This window comes from Bos javanicus, chromosome 4, assembly GCF_032452875.1.
Source record: "Bos javanicus breed banteng chromosome 4, ARS-OSU_banteng_1.0, whole genome shotgun sequence".
In the NCBI taxonomy this organism is placed as follows: domain Eukaryota; kingdom Metazoa; phylum Chordata; class Mammalia; order Artiodactyla; family Bovidae; genus Bos; species Bos javanicus.
In genome coordinates, this window is record NC_083871.1 from 64,241,546 (window position 1) to 64,264,619 (window position 23,074).

Here is a 23,074-nt window from a genome sequence, read left to right on the forward strand (position 1 = left end):
GGTGCTTGGATCTAACAAAATTGATTCTTCCCTATGATTGATGTTTAAAGAGAAGCATCCTAGAGATAGAGAACAAGAGTATGGATACCAAGCAGAGAAGGGAATGAACTTGGAGATTGGGATTGACACATAGACACTACTATGTATAAAATACATAACTAATGAGAACCTACTATATGTCATAGGGAACTCTACTCAATACTCTCTACATGGGATACTACCTACATGCGAAGGAAATCCAAAAAGATGGGATATATGAATACATATATTTGATTCACTTTGCTGTGCAGCAGAAACTAATAAACATTGTAAAGCAACTACACTCCAATAAAACTATTTAAAAACATTTTAAATACAGAAATAATAATAGCATCCTCTCACAGTTTTGAATGCACCATTCTAACACCTCAACTCAGAACTTACCAAATATATTATCAAATGTATGTTTTTAACTGGTTCTACTTTTAACACAACATAATCAACAGAACTCCAGGAGTCAGCTGCACTGACTGCACTGCACCACAGTATGGTGAAACACCTTTTGTTAAACGCTTTATTTTTTTAAAAAGGTAGAAAGCATGTGCCTAAGAAAGGATCTATTCCTTCTTGCTCCTCTGCTTCTTAGTTCCTCTATCATTTACAGACTGCTATATCTGATGCCAGAATCACCTAAGTGTAATTGGCAAAATGCATCTACTAGCTTTAGATTCTGAAATTCCTAAGCCAAGTCACCTACAGCTAAAGACAAATCAACAGTTACAATCACTTAGAGAAACACTTCTTTATATTCTTTATTCATATAGATACATTTTGTTCTTTGCAAGTACAGAGTTTACCTTATGTTCTAAAGCAGTTTTTATGTTTTCAGAACAGTGATATTCTTTATAGTGATCATTTCACTCTAAAACAAAGTTGATACCTACTCAGTACATTCATAAGAGCAAGGATTCATAGGAGAAAAATCAATCATCTGAGATATCCACTGAATTCTGAAATAATTCACAACAGGTCATCTCTGGAGCCATAAGTTTTTCATTTCTACATGTTCTTTTACTCTGGCTTGTTTTCTAAGGCTTACATCCCAGAAAATCAGAATGTTTTCCCTTTCATGTCAACAAGGACTCTTTTTAAAGGTCTTTTCTATATCAGGGCTGAAATATACTTCCACTGAAATGTTCTTTTTACTCTGCAACTCTTGAAGATAACCAGGCACAGAAAGACACAAACTTTCCTTTGAAGAGTAAATGTTACTGGCACTTGGTCTTTTTTTCTTCCCTGTTGTTTGTAACAGGAGTATTAAGTTCTAAGATTCAAGATACACTATTGAATTCTATCTGGTTTCCTATCCTAAACAAACCACAATTGGAGGTACCAAATTAATTCTGAGCAAATTTGCTTCAGGGCACCTGCAGGGTCCATGGACCTTTAATCTTCACATACCAAGAGTGTTTATTCACCCCTGTTGGAAAGAAATACAGGTTTGGGAAGTCAAAGGTTAGTCAATGGAGGAGAAAAATGGGGTAGACTCTCTCAAGACGACGGAAGAAAATAGTGAACCTGGCAAGTGTTTTCCCTGGCAAGCTGAGAGAACTGCCAAGTTTGGGTCAGAGGTCTAATTTAAGTAGGAGTTCCGTCTTGCTCTTTTTAGATTACCACAATCTCAACAAAGCAAGTGATCATTCCAACTTAAAGATTTACCAAATTACAAACCCAAAATGAAAGCACACTAAATAATTTAATTTATGAATAATACTTGCTTTAAATTAACTGGGTGTCAAGCTTGTTTATAATATTTAATAAAACCTTATCAAATGTCATCCATTCACAAATTAAAATCTGATGATACAGCATTTTATATGATATGTAATGGTTTCCATAATTCTATAACTTAAAGTACCAATCAATTCCAAGCCACATTCAGAAAGGTATCATCAACAGTCACTACTTATAATATCTTCTGGGCTATTTGGTCAACAGTATGGTTTAAACACTTATAGGTGTGGTGATTAAATCACACTGCAAAGTATTTTCAGAAATTTTTTTTCTTGATTTCCCTGCCAACTACATGTTTTAAATACTCTTTTATTTTCTTCAAAGTCAGTGTTTTCTGAAATAAAAAGTCTAGACTGCCTTTTTTAATTTGGAGGTGGTAGAGAAAAATAAAGACATTCAAAAAGATAAGGAAAAAATAGAAATGGACTTAAGAATTAAAAGCAGAACTGAAGTTTAAAATTTAGCTATCACATACAATGTTGACTCTTATAAAATATATATATATCTTAATTTTGCTCACATTATTGCATCAATTAAAAATTTAACTATATAGCCTGTAATCTTTAAGTTACTGCTATAGAAATGCTTTTTGATCATTTTCCATTTCAAACCTAAAATTAACAAAAAGTTCGTATGAATGACAACTGTTAAAAATCAATGGCAATTCACCTCTCTCTCTTTTTCTCTAGTTTTATTAATTAGGGAAAAACCTCTCTGAATTTCTGCCTCTTTGATTTCATTTTATATCCAACATCACCTAAGTACAAATCCCAACACTACTTGCTTTAAAAATAGATTATATAACATCTCTATATATCCTTTAATCTACAATCATATTTCAAAAATTCAATATGCTCACTCAGGAGGTTATAAAAATTTTTTAATCTACTAAATAAAAGACTAAGTAAAAGGTTATATTGGCCTCATTCTAACAATAGACATATTAAATTATTTCTAACTCCACCAAGCTCTACTTAGGAAAGGAGCATCTATTTGAAATAAATGTATCAAGAAAAATCATTTTAAATGAATCACAGGGTATCACAGAATAGCTTTCCTTTTTTATTGTGTCATTTACATGGATGAACACTAAAAGCAACCATTTGAACTTCTAGATGAATTGGTAATTACCTAGAAAATCACATTTTGCTTCATGAATATAAATTCATTTTTAATGTTTATCATGTTCAGACTTCTTAAAATACAAGCATGACTAAGATAACATAAGAGCTTCTAAATGTGATTTATTTAGTAAGGACATAACTCTAAGGTATCACATTAAAGTTGCCACTTAAAGCTCGGGTATCCAGCAGCTAAAAGGGTCAGCTGCATTACTGAAAGTGAGAGGGCAGATGCTGCCTATTAATAATGCCACTGCCTTAAATCAACAGCAGCCTACAGCCAAGGCCTCCTTCACCCTCCCCTCTTCAGAAAGCCACCCACAACCTGCCAACTGTGAAGGGGAGGAAAGATAAATACATAAATACGTACATACATACACACACGCATACATACATACACATAAGAAAGTGTTTTGTGTGTGGGAGGAGAGGGCGTTGCTGCTGATGACAACAGTAAACATCTCCAAATGGAAAGATATTTAGAATTAGTCTTATTGCTACTAGCTGGTCAGATCAAAGTTAAACAGCATCGTATAATACAGAACAAATCATTCATCTGTAGAAGCTTCTTAGGAAATATACATGAAACTAAGATTCACAGTCTGATGTTTCTGTGCTTTTAGTTCAGAGATTCCAGGTCATTGGAGAGAAAGGGAGAAAACAGCCTTAAGATCTCTCCCCCAACAAACATTAAGGCAACATAATACGTGCTCCACTGAGAAATGAAGTAGCGTTAAAATGTTGATATTTTAAACAGGCACATTAAAGCAACACATAAGATTGTGTTCAATCTCTTCATATAGGAAAAAGCTTAAGTCCGCCAGAAGCAGACGGTGATGAAATAAACAGGTATACAACAAAGACTAAAAGAAGATATTGGGTGAATTAACTATATTACTCATTCAATAATTACAGAAATTAAAAGTATATGAATCACAAAGACCCAGTGGTCTACAGACATAGGTTTTTAATCTGCTAGTTAAACAAAATACAATATTATTTAAACACACAGAAAAGAGAAAATGGAAAACAAACCATAGATAATACGCTGCACTTAGTCTCATCTATTCTACAAGGCAGTTAATTTTATTATAAATTTTCTTAACACTGATTCTAGATGATATTATGTGACCTCAAGAAACAATATTTCAATAGAAACAATAGAAGTCTGCATTATAAGGTACGAATTGTTCATTGTCTAAGTAGAAATATACTCTGACCTACATTGATTTCTTTCTCCTGTGAGTCCTTTGCTTATCTATTTCATCACTGTATGAAAAACGTCAAAAGGTGCAAATTTCCTGTTTTTAGATAAATATTACAGATGCAATGTACAACATGACAAATATAATTAACACTGCTGTATGTTTTATATGAAAGTTGTTAAGATGGTAAATCCTAAGAGTTCTCATAACAAGCAAAAAAATTTTCTACTTCTTTCATTTTGAATGCATATAAGATGATGAATGTTCACTAAACTTATTGTGATAATCAATTCATGACGGATATAAGTCAAATCATTATGCTATACGCCTTAAACTTATATAGTGCTCTACGTCAATTATAGCTCTATAAAACTGGAAGAAAAAGTTTAAAACTCCACAAATATTTATAATGAGTGAATTTAATTGCATGTAAATTATACCTCAATAGAGTTGATTTTTATAAAGAAAAAAAAAACCTGAGGTTTCTCACAAAGAGCATCAGAATAATTTCTAATTATCAAAAAATTGTTGCTGCTATAACCCACTGTATTTTCACTCATATTATTTCAAGTGGCATTCCTGATACATATGTATAAGTTTGATAAGAATATAAAATACTTCCATACAAATTATGTAAGTCAAAGAAATTCTGACATAATCCATTAGAAGATAATTAAATATATTTTCTATGAAGTGGTATGAGACATCTTGTACATAACATACTTGAATTCATGACTGCTGACATAAAGTCAGTGCCAATAGAAACATAATTCTTTTAAAATTTCTTTTCTAAAACCTAAAACAACAGTACAGGCATACTCATTAGCATAATAAATAACTGTGCATATAAAGGAGTCAAACTGTAATCATGCTCTTCATGAAATAAGGATCTAAGACTCTTCATGAGGTTTTCATCTATGTTTGACCTGAATAAACAAATAAATATTCCATAAACAAATTCCCATCGTCCATAAAAGAGAAGACAGGATTACTGAGACTACATTAAATTTCCACAAAATTGAAAATGCTTTTTTCAGGCCATTAGTAGGTTACAACTAATTGGTCAAAAATAATTTTTTAAGTAGCCAAACTAAATTCCCACAGGCAAAGTGTTCAGGCTGTGAAGCAGTGTAACTTTGACCCTTCTAACTGAGTCACTTGTTTTCAATTTCTTCATTTATCCCCTCAGTCAGTCAGTCAGTCAGTCATTAAACCAAAATTCATTGAATACCAATTCACTTCCAGGCTTGAAGAAATTGAATAGGGTGGTCCCTATGTGAAAAGACAAAATGCTCATTCTTTTTTTTTTCAGCTTTGCTGCTGCTGCTGCTATGTTGCTTCAGTCGTGTCCGACTCTGTGCAACCCCATAGACGGCAACCCACCAGGCTCCTGTCCCTGGAATTCTCCAGGCAAGAACACTGGAGTGGGCTGCCATTTCCTTCTCCAATGCATGAAAGTGAAAAGTGAAAGTGAACTCCCTTAGTCGTGTCCGACTCTTCGTGATCCCTTATTGAGGTACAATTGGCAAATAAAATTGTATATGTTTAAAGACGCTGGGCTGGAAGAAGCACAAGCTGGAATCAAGATTGCCAGGAGAGATGTCAATAACCTCAGATATGCAGATGACACCACCCTTATGGCAGAAAGTGAAGAGAAACTGAAGAGCCTCTTGATGAAAATGATAGAGGAGAGTGAGAGAGTTGGCTTAAAGCTCAACATTCAGAAAACTAAGATCATGGCATCCGGTCCCATCACTTCATGGGAAATAGATGGGAAAACAGTGGAAACAGTGTCAGACTATTTTGGGGGCTCCAAAATCACTGCAGATGGAGATTCCAGCCATGAAATTAAAAGACACTTACTCCTTGGAAGGAAAGTTATGACCAACATAGACAGCATATTCAAAAGCAGAGACATTACTTTGCCAACAAAGGTCCATCTAGTCAAGGCTATGGTTTTTCCAGTGGTCATGTATGGATGTGAGAGTTGGACTGTGAAGAAAGCTGAGCGTGGAAGAATTGATGCTTTTGAACTGTGGTGTTGGAGAAGACTCTTGAGAGTCCCTTGGACTGCAAGGAGATCCAACCAGTCCATTCTAAAGGAGATCAGCCCTGGGTGTTCTTTGGAAGGAATGATGCTAAAGCTGAAACTCCAGTACTTTGGCCACCTCATGCGAAGAGCTGACTCATTGGAAAAGACCCTGATGCTGGGAGGGATTGGGGGCAGGAGGAGAAGGGAACGACAGAGGATGAGATGGCTGGATGGCATCACCGACTTGATGGACATGAGTTTGAGTGAACTCCGGGAGTTGGTGATGGACAGGGAGGCCTGGTGTGCTGCGACTCATGGGATCGCAAATAGTAGGACACGACTGAGCGACTGAACTGAACTGAAAGTATACAATGTGATGATTTGATTGAAATACATACACTTTGTGACATGATTATCATAATCAGACTAACACATACATCACCTTACATGGTTGCCAGTTTGTGTGTGTGTTCGTGTGTGTGTGTGTGTGTTAAGAATGCTTAAGGTTTACTCTCTCAGCAAATTTCAAGTATACAACACAGTATTATTAACTACGGTCATCATGCTGTATATCAGATCCCTAGAGCTTATTAATCTTTTAACTGAAGCCTTGTACTATTTGACCAGAATCTCTTAATCCCCTCACCCCTAACAACCAGTCACAATCTGAGGTGCTCATTCTATAAGCTAACTTCCTGGAGAAAAATCTCAGCTGGAGAAGGTAGTATCCCCAGACTTGAAACTAAAATGTCTTCAAAGACTACATATAATAGGACCACAGTCCTGACCCCAAAAAGAGCCTAGATTGGGGAACTAAGATCTAGTACAATTCACACCTGAACACGAATGACTTGTTTCTGTGATACATGGCATTCTGAATGAATTTCACCTAATACTGCTGTTCAGTTTAGCTTGTTTTTAAAAAACCAAACATTGTAGACACTGGGCTTCTAGAAAGTAGTGAATTTCACTATATATTTGAGTACTAGCTGGGAGATTCAAACTGCTTAAAGATGAGATTTGCCAAAACTCAAAGTACTATATTAATTCATTTTCATATTGCTAATGGTAAAGAATACAAAAGCTGGATTCCCTGAGCTCAAATGTAATATAATCTTGGAAGACTTTTTCAAATAAACACGAATTTTTTAAAAATATATACAAGCTGGAAGAAAGATACATACTGGTGGGGAATAATGCAAGAGAGAGAACAGAGTCTCCCTAAAAGCAATACATAAGAAAAAGTTAAAAAAATAAAAAGCAACACATAACTATTGCTTGACTTTCTAAAGTATTTTTAAATTATAGCACATAAAAATGGGCAAAAGTAACCAAGACAAGAATTATATTCTAGCAAACACAAATTGTTTGATAAAAGTGCCAAAAAAACAACAATAAAATTTATGAGATCTGCCTCTAGGCAGACACCAATAAATAAAAATAATTTTATAATATTTTATGTTATTTAAAGAGAAATTTATTTTGCTTAGCTATTTTAAATTTGTTAAACTACAAAAATTATATATTTGCTGAACTGAAACTGGCACAAATAACTATTACTATAATTGTTAATATTTTCTTTAAAGTAATTTTTGTGTAGAAAATAGTAATATACATTTTCATTCCTGGCAAAGACATAATAGTCTGGGGGAAAAAGAAATAAATATATAGGTTTAGTGAATCATGTACACTATATCCCTTACTCACAAAGTAATTTATTTCAATGATATATAATGAAATCCCTATACTTAATTCTAAGTCATGAAATGGTAAAGAATCCGCCTTCCAATGCAAGGAGACACAGGAGACGCAGGTTCAATCCCTGGGTCAGGAAGATCCCCTGGAGCAGGAAATGGCAAACCCATTTCAGTATTCTTGCCTGGGAAACCCATGGACAGAGAAGACTGGAGGGCTACAATCCATAAGGTCACAAACAGCTGGACACGACTGAGCATGCACAGACACACGCATCTCAAATAAGGGAAATCTATTCTGGCACCCCACTCCAGGATTCTTGCCTGGAAAACTGTCAAACAGAGGAGCCCGGCAGGCTACAGTCCACAGGGTCACAAAGAGGCAGACACGACAGAATGCCTGAGCACACGTGCACACACACACACATGCTCTAATCTTAGAGTACGTCATTTCTGGGCATTACTTCTATTAATAGCATACAGCTATGCCACACACACCAAAAACTAAAAAAATAAAACAGCATATCTTTCAACAAACTGTAACTTTGATTATTGTAATCTTCTTTCCACAAAACTACACAGTAAGTTCTAATTTTTGCCATTTTTATACGGTGATGCTTTAATGGTTGCGGTAGCTGCAGTGATGTCAGTTATACTAAAGAACAACGGATGGGCTGGATGGAAGAACAAAGCTCTTCCTACCATCTGGAAGCCTGAAAACATTGAAAAAGCAGCAAGATAACTTTTTTATCTCCATCCATCCATTACTCCCAAAGTGATTATGTTTTAGTTTTTCATATATTTCTGCTAAACTTTGAATACTGTTACCACAGAAACTGTTCCTACTGCTTGATCACTCACACATCAGTTCCATGCTGCATTCACACAATATGGGCATTGCTGACACTTTGCAAAGTAGATAATTTTTTTTTAACTACAGATCTTGACAGATGTTATATATGTTTTTTTCTATCATTAACAAAGTTTTTTAAAAAGGAAGGAAATGTAGATCCTTTATACTCCTAAAAGTTAAAAGTTAACAGAAAATTCATTGCTAAAGGTGAACTATTGTATGGTCCAAATCAGAATAACTTTCTTTTCAATATAAATTTTTAAATATTCAATTAATATGAATGGTATCCACTTATTTGAAATATGAAAGTAACAAGATGGGATACAAAGAGGAGAGAAATTTGCTGTTGGAAATAAATATAAATGATAAATAGAAGGTAGAATTTTTTTCATGGTATCTTGACGATTGAAAGCTAGTAATTTCTAATTTACAAACCATAACTTTTAAATAAAAAGAAAAAAAGACCAATTTTCTACAATACTGTTCTTCTTAATTAAAACACTTAATAATTTACCTTTCATTTTTTATTCATTCAAAAATATTATGTTTATATCCAAACTATTCTGGTTTAAATGAAAGAGTCTTGGGGAGCAACATTATTTTTCCAAAGAACTGAAGTTGATTTTTAGAATACCTGAGGCTTTCTAAAAGCTGTTTAAAAAACATATCCCGATTCTTCCACCCCTCAGTCCCACAGTTCAAAAGTAATCACTTTTGTTTTAGGCTTCTACCTTCTGGTTTTTCAAATGTTTACCATTTTAATTTCAAACAATATACTTTCAGTACATTGAATACTGGATAGCAGTAATCTGAAAGGGAAACAATTGTTTTGGAGAAAAGAAAGGCATGAGAGATTGTAGTAGAAACAAAAAGAGTTGGGACTTCTAGTAGCATGGTAGACTACATACTCTAAAGGACCCTAGCACTTTCTGCTTTTCTATTAATGTTAGAACATTAACCCATATTGGAGAAGGAAATGGCAACCCACTCCAGTATCCTTGCCTGGAGAATCCCAGCAACAGAGGAGCCTGGTGGGCTGCCATCTATGGGGTCACACAGAGTCAGACACGACTGAAGTGACTTAGCTGCATTAACCCAAACATGCTATAATTAGTGGTTTATATGTTTGATTATGAACTCGGCATAGATTGATCTTTCGTGCTTCAGTTTTATCACTTATAAAATAGAAATAGTAATAATATTAGTAACAATGACAATTCTTAGAAGAATTAAATAAATTACTATGTATAAGACATTTAGAACACCGCCTGGTGCACGGTGAGTGAAATGCAAGTGCGAGTTACTCACTCCGTCGTGTCCGACTCTTTGTGACCCCATGGACTGTAACCCACCAGGCTTCTTGGTCCATGGAATTCTCCAGGCAAGAATACTGGAGTGGTTTGCCATTTCCTCCTCCAAAGTGAAATAAATATCAGCTATTATTGTCATATGGACTATTGGAACAGTGTTACGGTAAAAGAACACATTAACAATTGGACAATCAACGTATGCTCTAAAACATCTTATAATACATCATATATACTTTCTACAAATATTAAAATATTCTCACTCTAAAAACCCGGTGTACGAGACAGCAAAAGAGACACTGATGTATAGAACAGTCTTATGGACTCTGTGGGAGAGGGAGAGGGTGGGAAAATTTGGGAGAATGGCATTGAAACATGTAAAATATCATGTAAGAAACGAGTTGCCAGTCCAGGTTCGATGCACGATACTGGATGCTTGGGGCTGGTGCACTGGGACGACCCAGAGGGATGGTATGGGGAGGGAGGAGGGAGGAGGGTTCAGGATGGGGAACACATGTATACCTGTGGTGGATTCATTTTGATATTTGGCAAAACTAATACAATTATGTAAAGTTTAAAAAAAAAAATAAAAAAATAAAAAATAAAAACATTTGAAAATTTAAGATGACTTTTTGATAAACTACAAGGGGGAAACTGTACAATAAATCTTTCCTTCTGCACTAAGCAAAGTTTCCACATAGCCAAGGCTTATCAAGATTTAAACATAAGTTCTAATTAGAACATAGGTGCTCCATTAATGAATTAGTATTCAATAACGGCACCTGTCATCTTCTACTTAATTAAAGCAAAACACTTCAACATTTAATTAGTACAGTTTTCTTTATGGTTTTAAATCTTACACACTCAAAATAAATTACATCAACACCTGAATCTTTCTTTTGCAGTATATCAATAAAGCAGGTAGTAACTGTTTCTATTTTACACCTATTTTAAATAGTAAACTGCATTTCAGTGAACAAAAGGTAGTAGACTTTATCTACAGGCAGGAAAACCAGTGAATACAGATCACCAATTGTAGAATATGTGGTAACACTCTATCTATTCAGCGACAGATTCCATGGGTCATGAAAGCCAGATAATTGAGAGTTAAAGTCCTATTTTTGCAGGTGAGATTTCACTCACTTACCAGTTCCAACTTAAAATTATATACAGGACTTAAATGATAACATGATTACTTGACTATATTATTTTTTCAGCCCCATTTTTTTTTGTAATTTCTAGTATCTTGAGATGAAATAATGCAACATCACTCTTCCCAATCTGTATTTTAAAGATGTAGGGAGTTAGTGAAGACTTGTAAACGATTAAGCATTTTATAAGTTTCAAATGAGTTACTAATGTAGTTCTCTTTAGAATTTAAGATCCTAATGATGCTATGATGCCAGCACACAACAGGCAATAAATATGCATTGATGTATTCTCCTTTCAGATAACAAGTGATTCTAATCTTAAGGCATCCGGTTTTAGCTTATACAGTTAAGATTTATATATTTACAAATACTGTTTTTCATCTTGGCAATATCCTAGATATGCACTCCAATGCTAGTTCAGAAATACAGACCATGTACTGGTTAACAAGTTAAAAGAACGAAGTCCTAAAAGTTCCAAAGTTCTTAGCAGCAGCATATAATCTAATATACCCCCCAAAATCACTTTCTTTCCCTTTAATATTCTCCAGGAAGTAACTTATTTTCCTCTGGGACTATATTCCTCTAGGAAATACAAATAATTTTTAATAATTTAGAAACAAATTTAAAACCTCATTTTATCTTTGAAACAAGAGTATGTGAAGTGAGGAGAGAAAACATAAAATTATGTATTTTCCAGAAAGATGAAAGCAAAGTCACCAACTGATACAAATGATCTCCAAGACCAAAGGGTCACGAAGCTATGCGTTTAATGAAAGATAAAACTTACCCTAACGAGTGAAAAGCATAACACTTTCCTGCTGCTACCACTCTACTGCACAACTGACCCCTCTGCCAGCCCCCTCATCCACTATGAAACTAACTCTCATATCAGTATAGGATAGAAATCAGAAACTAAACACAAAGCTCTTCCACATAGATCATTTTCTTTGAGCGCTTAGTTCACAGCCTCTATGACAGTAAGTCCAAAAAACTTTTCAGTGGAAATACATAATAATAAGAGGAATTCTACCATTAAAACATTTAATTTATAAAACAGAAAAGAATAAACCTAACTGGCATTCTGAGTGCAACTCCTTACCTTGGCTGTACAGTGTTTCTAAAGCTTCTGGAAGGCAAATTAGACAGACACTATGGAATGTACCAAAGTCAAATAATCTGCAACTGTAATTCCTATTAAACTTTTCATGAGAAAGGAAGATGCTGTGTTTTACATTACTACATACAAAAACCAAATGATAATGAAAACATGAGACCACAAATGGAAGATTTCTAACTTTCATAAGAAAAGTTTTTCTTAGGATTATAGCCCCAACTGATAAATAACAATAAATATATGACTTTTTAATTTACTTATATGATTACTGCAAGTTGTTTCAATGTGAATAAAATACTTATCGAAGGAGCAACACTACAGTTATAAAGCAACATAAAAAATGACAGGTCATAGGTCAACCATGGTTTAGCTACATGACTATAAGGACTTCACAAGCACAATTCTTATTCAATTGACATAAAATCCAATCAATATAAAACCTAGAAATCACCTCATTAAAGACCTTGACCATACACAATGGAAATACTGTATATGCATACAAGTAATGATGACCATCGAAAGTAATGCAATTCACTTTACCCCCAAAATGCTTCAATAGAATTGACATAATTTGTCCACATCGTGGTTACTGAGGTATCAACCATAAGCAGTAGAAAAAAAATACCAAATATGATAAATTCTGATCTCCCTTCTCTTCTTTCCCCCATATCTCCTTATATTAAGTTATAGTCAATTGTGTTACACTTGGGCTTCCCAGGTAGCTCAGTGATAAAGAATTCGCCCTACAATGCAGGAAACGCAGGTTCCATCCCTGGGTGAGGAAGATCCCCTAGAGAAGGAAATGGCAACCCACTCCAGTATTCTTGCCTGGGAAATCTCATGAACAGAGGAGCCTGGTGGGCTCATGGGTTACAGCCCACGGAGTCGCAAAGAGTAGGACACGACTGAGCAACTCACAGCACAGCAGGTCCATGCATGCTCAGTCACTAAGTCATGTCTACTCTTTGCGACTCCAGGGGCTGTAGCCCACCAGGCTCCTCTGTTCACAGGACTTCCCAGGCAAGAATACTGAAGTGGGTTGCCATTTCCTTCTCCAGGGATCTTCCCCACCCAGGAATGAAACCTGCGTCTCCTGCATTGTATGATGAATTCTTTACCACTGAGCTACCTGGGAAGACAGCTGGCAGGTCCATCAGGGCCCATATTGAAACTTCTCTTTTCAGATAGGGGTTCTCTTGCTCTATTTATAACATAATATGCTATATAATATTAATATTTCTGGATAGCAACCAAATGATAAGCTTATGCCACTCAAGTCACAACGAGTTTCTTTAACACTGATTTATCACTATTAACACAGAAAAGATATTTTTTACTTCTCAAATAAAGTGAAAAGACAAAACAAAACAAAAATTAAACAAGCAAATAAAAACCAGAGGAAGGAACTAGACTTTCCAGGATAAAATAATAATGAAAACACTGAAAATCAGTAAGCTTCATCACAGTAAAATGAGCTAAGTCAAGCTTAATTTAATTACAGTAACAAAAACACCAGTTTTAATCAAATAAAAAAATTTTTCAGTCACCAAAAGAATATACATTCTGACTTATAGTGAGGAAAATGGAAGGTTAGGAAAACAATCAAATTAATGACAAAACCCACTATGTTAAACTTTAAAAGGGTATTCAAATTCCCTTTAGTTGATCTAGAATTTAGCTATAATGAACACTGCAGGAAATAAAACCAAATATGAACCAGTCAGAAAGGACAGTGAGATAACTAGTTACTAAAGACAGTGATATATTCTGTGTAAAATTAAGAGCTCAGCCACCTTTCAAGGACTATATCTTTCTTAAAAGGTTCCCATTTTATTTTTTTTTAATTTTATTTTATTTTTAAACTTTACAATATTGTAATAGTTTTGCCAAATATCGAAATGAATCTGCCACAGGTATACCTGTGTTCCCCATCCTGAAGCCTCCTCCCTCCTCCCTCCCCATACCCTCCCTCTGGGTCATCCCATTTTATTTTAAAAATTTTTCCCAAAAATCTCACCATACTGTTCAATCTCTAGATTGAACAGAAATTATTTTTAAAAAGTAAATGGTAGTCAGAACTGGAAAAAAGCCAATTTCTCAAAAAAAAAAAAAAAAACACCTAAATTCAGTACTATTCAAATCTAATTTCCAACTAGATTTTTTCCTGCAATTTAATAATATGACTCTAAGGCTCCTCTGAAATGTTCAATTCAATATCGCAACAGTCCTCAAGCAACTGCTCCAATAGCTAACTAAAGAGCCATACAAGAGCTGAAAGAAACACACAGACACAAAATCATTGGGAAAATGAAGAAATGGAGAAGTATAGAAAACAATCCTGAAAATTGTAAATTCAGAACCTAAAAGAAATTTAAACTAATTATCAAGTAGATAAAGCCAAAAGTACAGCTTTAGCTTATGCCACACCCCAGCTTCATTTCATAGAGATCAGCTGAACAAAGGTAGGAGGATGTTTTATCCTTCTTCCTTTAGCTCAATAGCTACCCTAATCTAGTTCAGAAACCCAGGTTCCATAAACTTCGCTGACATCTTTTACTACTCAAACTTGACCCATTATGGAAGCAAGGTATTTTATCCCATCAGAACCTTTCCCACTTCTGCCACTGCCCTTGGCCTCTCTACACTACATCTAGACAGAGGTAACAATTTCTATAAAACAAGTAAGGGATAGAAATTGATAGTAGCATATTATATGCTCAGCAAGAGAACCCCAAAATAAACACTAACATGTTTCAAAGTAAGACATACCCGGTACAAGTATGTGCATACTTGTTACTCTGTCATGTCTAACTCTTTGAGACCCCAAAGACTGTAGCCCACCAGGCTGCCCTGTCCATGGTATTTCCCAGGCAAGAATACTGGAATGGGTTGCTATTTTTCCAGGGGATTGCATCTCCTGCATTGACAGGGGGATTCTTTGTATTGAGCCACCTGGGAAGCCCTCCCAGTACAAGTCCATCATGGGAGTTGTAGCCTGCCAGGCACTACACTGGTTCATAACATTAATGATGCAGGAGGTGGGAGGCATGTCAGAAGGGAAGAAGACAGCACTTCAGCAGACTTAAAAAATCTTCAATAGTAGACATTAAAAAGAGTAAAACCAGTGCTGTGGAAGCATTGATACACAGCACAAAATTCAGACAATCTCCCAGAAAATAAGAAGAAAAATGACAAAATAAAAATTATGAGGAAGAACATAGCTGATATAAGGAACAGAAAATAAATAGTCAAACAAAAGACATTCATTTCCCTGAAGTATGGACTATATCAAATAAAACTGAATGAATAATCGGAACGCACAATAGAAGGAAGCTTTCTTCAGCAATAAAAGAAATAGTCTAAACTGATTAAATCCACCACATTCCCAACTAAATCAAAGAAAATGGTATAACACAAGTATATAGTGACAAATGTGGCACTGGCTGAAAAAAAAATGAAAAATATTCTTCAAGCAAGCATACACAAAGAATTAGCTACTTACAATAGAACAAAAATCAAGTTTTCCATAATTCTCCCCCCAGAAACTATAAACATCAACTGATTTTTTAAAAAATGCTGCTACTGTTAATGCTAAGTCACTTCAGTCGTGTCCGACTCTGTGTGACCCCATAGACAGCAGCCCACCAGGCTCTGCTGTCCCTGGGATTCTCCAGGCAAGACCACTGGAGTGGGTTGCCATTTCCTTCTCCAATGCATGAATGTGAAAAGTGAAAGTGAAGTTGCTCAGTCGTGTCCGACTCTGAGCGACCCCATGGACTGCAGCCTACCAGGCTCCTCTGTCCATGGGATTTTCCAGGCAAGAGTACTGGAGTGGGGTGCCATTGCCAGCCAAAGACAGATAGCAAAACTCCTCAAAACTTACCAAAAACAGTAGAAAGTATGACAATAACAAGAAATGACCCCATTTAAAAAAGGGGGTGAGGGGAAATTGAGCAAGGAAATCACTACAATCATAATCAACAAATGTTGAGGACAAATATCTTATTTAATTTTTATTGAAGTATAGTTGACATAATTTCCAGGTATATAGCAAAGTGATCTAGTAATACATATGCTGCTGCTAAGTCGCTTCAGTCGTGTCCAACTCTGTGCGACCCCATAGACGGCAGCCCACCAGGCTCCCACATCCCTGGGATTCTCCAGGCAAGAACACTGGAGTGGGTTGCCATTTCCTTCTCCAGTGCATGAAAGTGAAAACTGAAAGTGAAGTCACTCAGTCCTGTCTGACCCTCAGTGACCCCATGGACTGCAGCCCACCAGGCTCCTCCATCCATTTGATTTTCCAGGCAAGAGTACTGGAGTGGGGTGCCATGCCTTCTCCATGATGTTTAATAGGTGCTAACAAATGTTAGTTCCCGATGGTAAGTTTGGAACAACTTTGGTGGAACAGCTGTTAGTTTTATTTTTGGTTTTCTTACTTGTATCTTTCAATAATGCTTAAGTTTTATCTCTCTCTTTCTGTTGTTTGTTTCCTTGTTTGGGGTTTTTTTTTGGGGGGGGGGGCGGGGGGGGGGCGTCACATTGCATGCCTTGCAGGATCTCAGTTCCCAGATCAAATCCAGGCCCACAACAGTGAAAGTGCTAAGTCCTAACCACTGGAATGCCAGGGAATTCTGGATAATGTTTGAGTCTTAAATAGTGTACACAGTTCTATACTTTTTACAAAAATCACAGTTTTGTTTTGTTTTTGTTTTTGTTTTTCACAAAAGTTATTTTTAAAAAATCAAAAGAGTAACATCAATAAAGTATGAGGGGAAATGTGATGAAAATTTTTTACCATACAATATAACACCTTCTACCATTTTGGGGAACATTAAATCATCCTGTTGAGAGATGAAGCAAAATTAATAAGTCAAAAAAACTATAATTCATGAAATAAAAAGATTCACAATCTTTAACATAGAAAAAATATATTAAAGTCATCATATTGTCTAAATAAAAAGTGAAAACAACTTCAAAACATTCTTGGAAAAACTGTTAGAATAATTTAATAATAATTTATAGCTGATAAAAATAAAGAGATATGTATATGTATGTAATATCTAATATATGGAAGAATCCAAGTGCAAAGAAACCACAACTCACGTACAAGAAATGGAAACCAAAGAAAACAGAGAATATCCCAGATGAAAAATGACAAAATACATCAAATGTAGGAATTTTAAATGGATTAAAAGACAACAGCCTTCAGAATGGCTTGAAAAATCCAATCAAATTCTGTTTATAAGAATTATACCTGAAATAAAGTTATAGGTTAAAAAACCATAGACAACAGCATGCCAGTAATTAATAACAAAGTGAACTCAAAGCAAACAAAACAAAACAAATTTTCTTTTAATGAAAGCACATACACCAAAAAAGATCACTTTATATGGGCAAAATGTTTTAAACTAACCAAAAAATAAAATAAATATCACAAACATAAGCTGAATACATAAAACTACAATATATAAGTCAAAAATATTTAGATAGTCAACAAAAATTGACAGAAAAATATAGTAATGTAAGGCAAACATTCCACTCCTGAGCTAAAACAGATTAATAGAGGAAAATATCAATAAGATTGCACAGGCTCTGAAAGTCACAATATATGCTCCATCCTACTTCCATGAATATTTACAAATATTATGTGGAATATTAAGCCACAAAGGAAATCGTTAAAAATATAACATAGCAAAAAGTGTATATATAAGCCAACATTCTTTCTACAAACCACAAAGAGGGGAAAAAAAGACAAATTAACTGCAAATGTTGGACTAAAAATTCAAAGAAAAAGTCTCTTTGAAATTTAAAATCTCTAATAAATGTCTTCAAAGAAAACAATATCCTATCTATGAGTCTCAATTATTTTCATATTTAAAAGGGGTTTTAAACGAAAAACCCTTATAAGGTCTTTCTAGCCAGCCCTTACCCTGACATACACAAACCACAACGACTTTTATGTATCTACCAAGCATATACCATATGTTCAGCTTTCTGACTGATTATTCAATGTGATATGCAAAAGCAGAACAAGTCCCTACATTAAAACAGTGTATGATCAAATTAAGGAGTAAGGAAAAGCAAAGAGGAGTCACCAACATACTAATATTCCAGAAATTCAAAGGAGGAGATCAGGGTAGGAAGAAAAGGCTTATTTATGTGACTTGTTAGGAATCAAAGAAGAAATCTGAAAATCCAGAAAAGAAGCGGGAAAAACATTCTGGTTAATAAATCTTTATCAATGAAGGCTAAAGAATAAAACGTTAAATACTGATAGTTATAAAAAGTTACTATAATGAAATACAGTCTAGGAAGAAAAACACAGTACTAGACCAAATTGTTTATACTACAAAATGAGTTGTAACAAGATTTTAAAGCACAATGGCTGTGGCTGCCAGCTAAAGTCTGGAAAGACTCCCATCACTTTGAATGTCCATTCAAATAGACTTCTACTTTTAGATACATTTCATATCTCTGGAGAGAATAACATTACCGATAAACAATGATCTTTATTTGCCATTTGGGAAACTGACCATAGCAGAGGTAAGATACTTGGCCAGGCTTCCACAGCTACTTCATGCAATGAGAGGAAAATAGTAACAGCTAAGAATTTAAAGAAGATAATTTTAGTTATCACATTCGGGCTCTTCTGATTCTGTACACTATATTTATTTCACATTCCTAGAGTATAGCACACAAAAATTAAAAGAATTAGACTAAAAATTTCTAATCAAGAGTGCCATTTATCCTGAAAAGAAAGTAGGAAACCCAGATGGATTTAAAGTTGGTTTATAATAAACAAGGTAGAGAGGACTAAGGCTGCCAAGTAGGAGGGAGTGGGAGGAAATAAAGCATCGTAGTTTCTGAAGAAAATGCTGTTATTACATATAATTGCACCAACTTGATCCAAATCCAATATTTCTTATTCATTGAAAAGAAACATATTAAAATAGCAGCAATTTCCTTTACAAATAAACACATTCAGCCAAGGAAGCTTCTCCTAAAAAAGTTTAACCCTCAAGGTAATAAAAAGCAGAAACAAAGTTATTTAAGTGTTCTAGCTTCAAATAATAACTTCTAAATACAGATATGCTATAGTTAAGTCAGTAACAATTTTTTTTAACTCTACTAAAAATTACAATGAAATTCTTTCAAACAGTCTAACCCTATACTTTTACATTAAAGTCCATAAAAGCAAGAAAAATCTTCCAATGAATAATTAGAAATTATTACTATTAACTGGAAATCATGAATGGTAATAGTTGCACTTAATTATTTATAATTATGATCTTTAAAAAGCTATGAGAAACAGGAAGTTTCACTTACAAACACCTAAATTTAGGTCCTACAGACAAATTTTGAATATAAGCATCTTGCAGCACACACTATATAAAAATTTGATTCCTCCCTCAAGATATTTTCAGTTATTATATGACCCTTGACTTGTAAGTTGCAACAGGAACAGAAACTATAAATTAACCATAAATATCCATGGAGAAACCATATCTCTGAGTTTCTGTGTGAGTATGGTAACTCTTAAAATAGGCACATCCCTTGTAAACACAAGTTACAAGTGTAATGTAAGTATTTCAGCTAAAGATGTTATCTCTATAAGGTCTTTCTACCCATTACTCTCCCATGGCCCACATACACACAAAAACCACAAGGAGTTTGTAGTATTTAAAGATACTGGCTCCTAGGGGCGTTGAGACTCTAAGCCAGGAAGGGTCACACACCCACCAGTGTGAATCTGTGTTCTTGCACCTGAGCCGTCACTTGGGGGCCAAACAGAACAGCTCTTGAGTGGATACATGAACTGCTGCAAGAATTATCTCCCAGGAGAGAAATACTTGATACTGCCCTGCTGGCAAGATACTTTTCCTGCTCTAAATCCTTGTAAGTAAAACTGATATAAAATGTCTGGTGAATCTGAGTGTTTGGTTGAACTTAAAAGACCATCTGGTAGACTTTGAAAAATCTAACCTCAAGATTTAAAATTTTTCTTCAGACACAAAAGAACTGTAATTTGGGTTAAGTGCACAGTATTTTCTCATAAAATATGAGAAGCAATTTCTTTTTAAAATATTCAATGTTTTCAAAACATTGTTTTCATTTTTCCAATTTGTAAGCTTCAGATTAACCATTAATATAAATATAAAGGCCTTTCATAGAGCCTCCACAGTAATATTCTACATTCAGCCTCTTAAATTGGGGGGATTGGTCACTGATCAAATACTATAAGCATCACTGACAAATTCTCCATATGGTTTTTAAACATTCAATAAAATTACCTAAATAAGCAGAACTGATTAGATCTGGGAATCCATGAAGCTTTATAGAGAGTTGGCTTTTATACATTTATCGAGATTTTTAATTCTAAACATAATCTGAGATGCTAAAGAGTTTGTCAAGATCTTGCCTCATATACTGACAAACTATTGCTATTTTTGATAGATTTTGTAGAGTTCATGTTAAGACACGAATTTTGTCTTTTATTTTAAATGCAAAAAAGTGAAAGTAAAAGTGAAGTCGTTCAGTCGTGTCCAACTCTTTGCAACCCCATGGACTGTAGCCCACCAGTTTCCTCTATCCATGAGATTTCCCAGGCAAGAATACTGTAGTGGGTTGCCATTTCCTTCTCCAGAGGATCTTCCCAAACCAGGGATCAAACCCAGGTCTCCCGCATTATAGGCAGACGCTTTACCATCTAGGCCACCAGGGAAGCCTAAGGCCCCCATTTAAAACAAGCTGTCTGGCTTCCTCCTGGCACCATCAGGAAAACTGCTGCCCTAACATCTAACCCTGCCCCCTACATGCAGCAGGACTGTACCCAGATTTCCATCCCATTACTAAAGTTCATCCCTTTATGTCTCAATGGCTTTTTCTTTTCAAGGATCTTTACTAAAAAATGAACTTAACTTAGCACTCTGTTATGACCTAGAGGGCTGGGATGGGGTGGGGGTGAGGGGAGGGAGATTCTGGAGGGAGGGGATATATATGTAGACGTATAGCTGGTTCACTTCGTTGTACAACAGAAACTAACACAACGCTGTAAAGCAATTATACTCCAATTTAAAAAAATGAAAAAAAGTCGATACTGTCTTAAACACATAATCATTAGCAATTCTGCACCATTTGACACAGTAAGTTCTGAAACAAGCCTTGAAGTGTAACATCCTCACAGTCTAATAATAAGTGATCTCTAAATGGGATTCATTAAATGCTTAAAGAAATCCTCTTCTATTCTAAAGAAAATTATCTATCAGGTAAACTATTTTCTTGAAATCTTAAATTTATAAAAAATATCTTGCTAGAGATGATTAAAGGTGCTAATTAAAGCTTTTTTATATTCTCCTTTTCTAATAAAGACTTCCAGGGGGCTCAGACGGTAAAGCGTCTGCCTACAATGTGGGAGACCTGGGTTTGATCCCTGGGTTGGGAAGATCCTCTGGAGAAGGAAATGGCAACACACTCCAGTACTCTTACCTGGAAAATCCCATGGATGGAGGAGCATGGTAGGCTACAGTCTAAGGGGTCTCAAAGAGTCAGACGTGACTGATTGAATTCACTTTCACTTTCTTTCTAATAAAATTTATATTTTAAATTATCTTCATTGTTGATATTCAACATCACTTGCCATTTTTTAGTAAAATCATTTGCCATTGTTTCATAAAACTTCTAGTGAATTCCTTGATTAAGATACTCTTTAAATTAAACCACTTACTGTAAACAGCCCACTCTTACTGCCACAGGAACATGGGGAAGTTGAGTGGCCCATTTCAGTGTCACATCTTGATAAATATGCAACATATTATTATGGTTTCCAATTAAAGTATTTATTGTTCCTTCAGAAACTATGGATAGAAGATAGAAAAAGAACAGTAAGAAAAAAATCATTTTCAACAGTTTTTACATTCCTTTTAGAGAATTTATCATAGAAATTAATTATAATATCTTGACTTAATGCATAAAGATTTTAAATAATAAAACACTGTTTTTCAATTTCAAGGTACCAGTACCAAAAAAAATTTTTAATCATTTATAAATATATAAAAACTATATATATAACTAGAGAAACTATAACTAGAGTGGCCAACATTTTTGCACTTTATCTAAAAAGGATGAACTTGATTAAAATATTTAACATATTTAAGCTATTGATTTACTAGACATTCACTACAGACAAGTTATTCTATGAGTCATTACTATGCTCATTTCTTCTTGTAAAAGAGTCTGATATTCTCTTGGAAACATTTGAATAGCCACATCTTGGAAAGCATTATTATATACCTGAGGCCAATTCTACAAGTCATTTTGTACAAAGTAAAATGACTGACAAAACCAAATGTGTGCTTTATATCAAACCTCTATTCAAACTTTAAAAGCTAAAATTTCCATTACATGTTCAGTATAAAACTATTTTCCTAGTTCTTTAAAATATATGTTAGTGACTTGGGCTTTTTCTGGTGTATATAACACAGTAATGACACATGGAAAAGATAAAAGAAAATCTTTCTACACACCTGAACAATATGGGAGAAAACAACTTGGGCTATAATCAAGTTTCTTCATAAATTGGATTTGTCCATTATCCTTAAGGCAAAAAAAGTTTCTCTCACCAAGAACAAAAACAGAAGATGCTGACTGAATGAAAGACACAATACATATATCAACGGCTTGCTCTCCAATATTTAGAGTCCAATCCACCTGCAAAGGAAAACTTATGATCAACTGGGTTGCTAAAAGTATAACATTTCATTCATTTTGATATTAATACAATTAAGAAATGCTTTACAAAAAAGCAGGCATAAAGATTAATCC

The 23,074-nt window shown here is 34.7% G+C and overlaps 1 protein-coding gene across 3 annotated transcripts in view; it reads right to left on the reverse strand.

Annotated features, from left to right (window-relative positions):
- The window catches only part of BBS9 (Bardet-Biedl syndrome 9), a 476,883-nt gene that overhangs the window by 320,020 nt on the left and 133,789 nt on the right, over nucleotides 1-23,074 (reverse strand). For 2 of the 3 annotated variants that reach the window (XM_061414166.1, XM_061414165.1), the window contains exons 8-9: nucleotides 22,777-22,960; nucleotides 21,978-22,107 (exon numbers count right to left, since the gene is read on the reverse strand). In XM_061414166.1, coding sequence (XP_061270150.1) covers nucleotides 21,978-22,107; nucleotides 22,777-22,960 — 314 coding nt within the window. The remainder of the gene's footprint in view (nucleotides 1-21,977; nucleotides 22,108-22,776; nucleotides 22,961-23,074) is intronic. The other variant, XM_061414167.1, reaches the window with a different exon arrangement.